Source organism: Phytophthora parasitica (genome assembly GCF_000247585.1).
Source record: "Phytophthora parasitica INRA-310 unplaced genomic scaffold supercont2.586, whole genome shotgun sequence".
NCBI lineage: Eukaryota > Oomycota > Peronosporomycetes > Peronosporales > Peronosporaceae > Phytophthora > Phytophthora nicotianae.
This window is the reverse complement of record NW_008649572.1, coordinates 1-2,054: the sequence shown is the minus strand read 5'-3', so window position 1 is coordinate 2,054 and position 2,054 is coordinate 1. Positions and strand designations below refer to the sequence as shown.

At 50.1% G+C, this 2,054-nt stretch overlaps 1 protein-coding gene across 1 annotated transcript; it reads left to right on the top strand.

Moving 5' to 3' along the window:
- Window positions 1–600: 600 nt before the first annotated feature.
- On the top strand, window positions 601–1,593 carry PPTG_20419 (hypothetical protein; the record flags this gene model as incomplete). Its single annotated transcript, XM_008919221.1, has 2 exons — window positions 601–869; window positions 1,230–1,593. Coding segments are annotated over 2 exons (633 nt in total), but the record flags the coding sequence as incomplete, so codon positions are not given.
- Window positions 1,594–2,054: the final 461 nt, after the last annotated feature.

The window sequence follows — 2,054 nt, the reverse complement described above, 5'->3', positions numbered from 1 at the left end:
AAGGCGTCCAATGGGCCCACATCCGATTCGAAGCCAATAAAATAGGTCGAAGTCGGCACGATGACACCTTTCATCTTAGTTTTGTATTGGGATAGGTCACGCCCAAAACGGTCGGTAGTGAGCGGGTATGAGGCGGGCCCAGCGCTAAGTTCCACAGCGAAGGGGCCCGTTACACTCTCCAGCACATTGATTTTCTACCGCGGAGTACTGGGGTAGCACCACCGGTACCGTCACCTAAAGTGCAATTGTCGGATTTGACCTAATCTATTGGTAACCAGATGGTTCCTGTTCCCAAACTCACGCTCAAGCTTCTTATTGAGAACGTCCTTGGCAAGTGGCGTAGCAAAGAGGTCGGTTTCCACCAGCCGATACGTTGAAGACGCCGTGGGCTAAACGAGGAAGACTGTCTTTTTCTGATCGAGATGAGTAACTGCTTGTAAGGTAGCATGTAGGAGCTGAGAGGAGCAAGGCTGATAACAGCCGAGTTCAGTTTTGTTTTTTTTTCCTTTGTTTTCGACAACCTGCTAGCCTTGGTGACCTTTCGCCTGCACCGTTTTGGGCAACAACAAGACTGTTTGCACGTGGTACGCGCTCCTAAAGCCCGACTCGCTCGAGACAATCGGATATGCCTACGGCAAGACAGTCTCGGACGCTGAACATAGCCAGGTGGGTGTCGAGCGTGTATCCAGCGGTCGCCGGAAAGACCTTGGGGTCTGCACCACGAAGAAGGAGATTGCCGGGGTGGGGTTTAGTACTGTTACCGAGGAAGCAGCGATGAGTGGGATCGGTACGTATGTGGGTGGTGCGGTGTGTATCGCCCGGGTTCCGAATGGAAAACCAAAAGTCTGGGACTATGGCATCGTGGTCGGGTACTCCTGGAAGGATGGCTGAGGAACTTTGCAGGTCACCTTCAGTGATGACCTCTGAACTGGACTTTCGTGAAGATGAAATACAAGATTTGGCATTGGAGACATACGCCTTGCGACCGTGTCGGATGAGTAGCGTACTCGATATAATGCTAAAAATGAGAGTTGTTGATACCAGCGCGTATTATCATTTTAATGGGATAGGTCAAGCAGCGAGGAGGAGTGTTGCCACGGTTCTGAAAAAGCTGTCGATGACTCCAGTGGATGAGAGCCAGGACATTCCGCTATACGATGTAGAGGCAACTCGCGTGGTCTACTTATCAATTGAACATATTCTCAATTACGTGTTTTATCACGAAACAGTCGACGAGCACATCAGGTTGTTGTTGTACCGAATGTGCTAATTACCTCGGTGGAAAAAGCAAACGAGGTAATGAGATCGGAGCAGCAGCCGGCAGGAAATCTTGAGGAGGAGAACATAGAGCAACTTGGCGACTCAGATGACGACCTGCTGCCCAGTGGAGACCTTCAGCACGACCTATCAAGCAAGATGAACGAAATAGGGAAGCGTGCCAGAGATACTGAAGCCCTCCAGCCCTCGAGTGAAGCGCGACTGTTGGCGTTGCGCCGTCGACTGGGAGATGACCCCGAGATGATCAGGGAGATTGATCAAGTAATTGCGTTTCGCCAGGCTAATTTGGCAAAGGCAGCCCGAGAACGTTGGTGAAGGCGGCGTCCTCGGACCCAAAATCGCAGTTTAGGCCAAGTCAACAGCAAACAACGGTGCACAACTATCTTGTAAACGGTATGTACGCATCTCTTGATGAGCAATTATTCTGTGATACCTGGCAGTCACACGCAAAAAAAATGATGTTTTGCCACACCCTGCTGCATCCCGCGGATTCTACGGTTTGGACTTTGAATATTGCGGTCTTTCTGTGATACACTTTGCGCCAATGGATGTGGGGGAGGAGCGCGAGTTCTTATGTCTTCATGATATGACTGACTTTTCGGGAAAGAACAAGCTTCCGGCTCCCTCCAAGGCCAAGGACGTAGCCGATATAATTACAGCCTTGGTGCTAGTTTCTATCCTGGTAGCCGAAGTATATAACACTTTGGTGATCGATTTACTTGACGCTGCACGACGGTTCCTTCTCTTCTTGCGTAAAATAAAGTCGATGAGAGGAT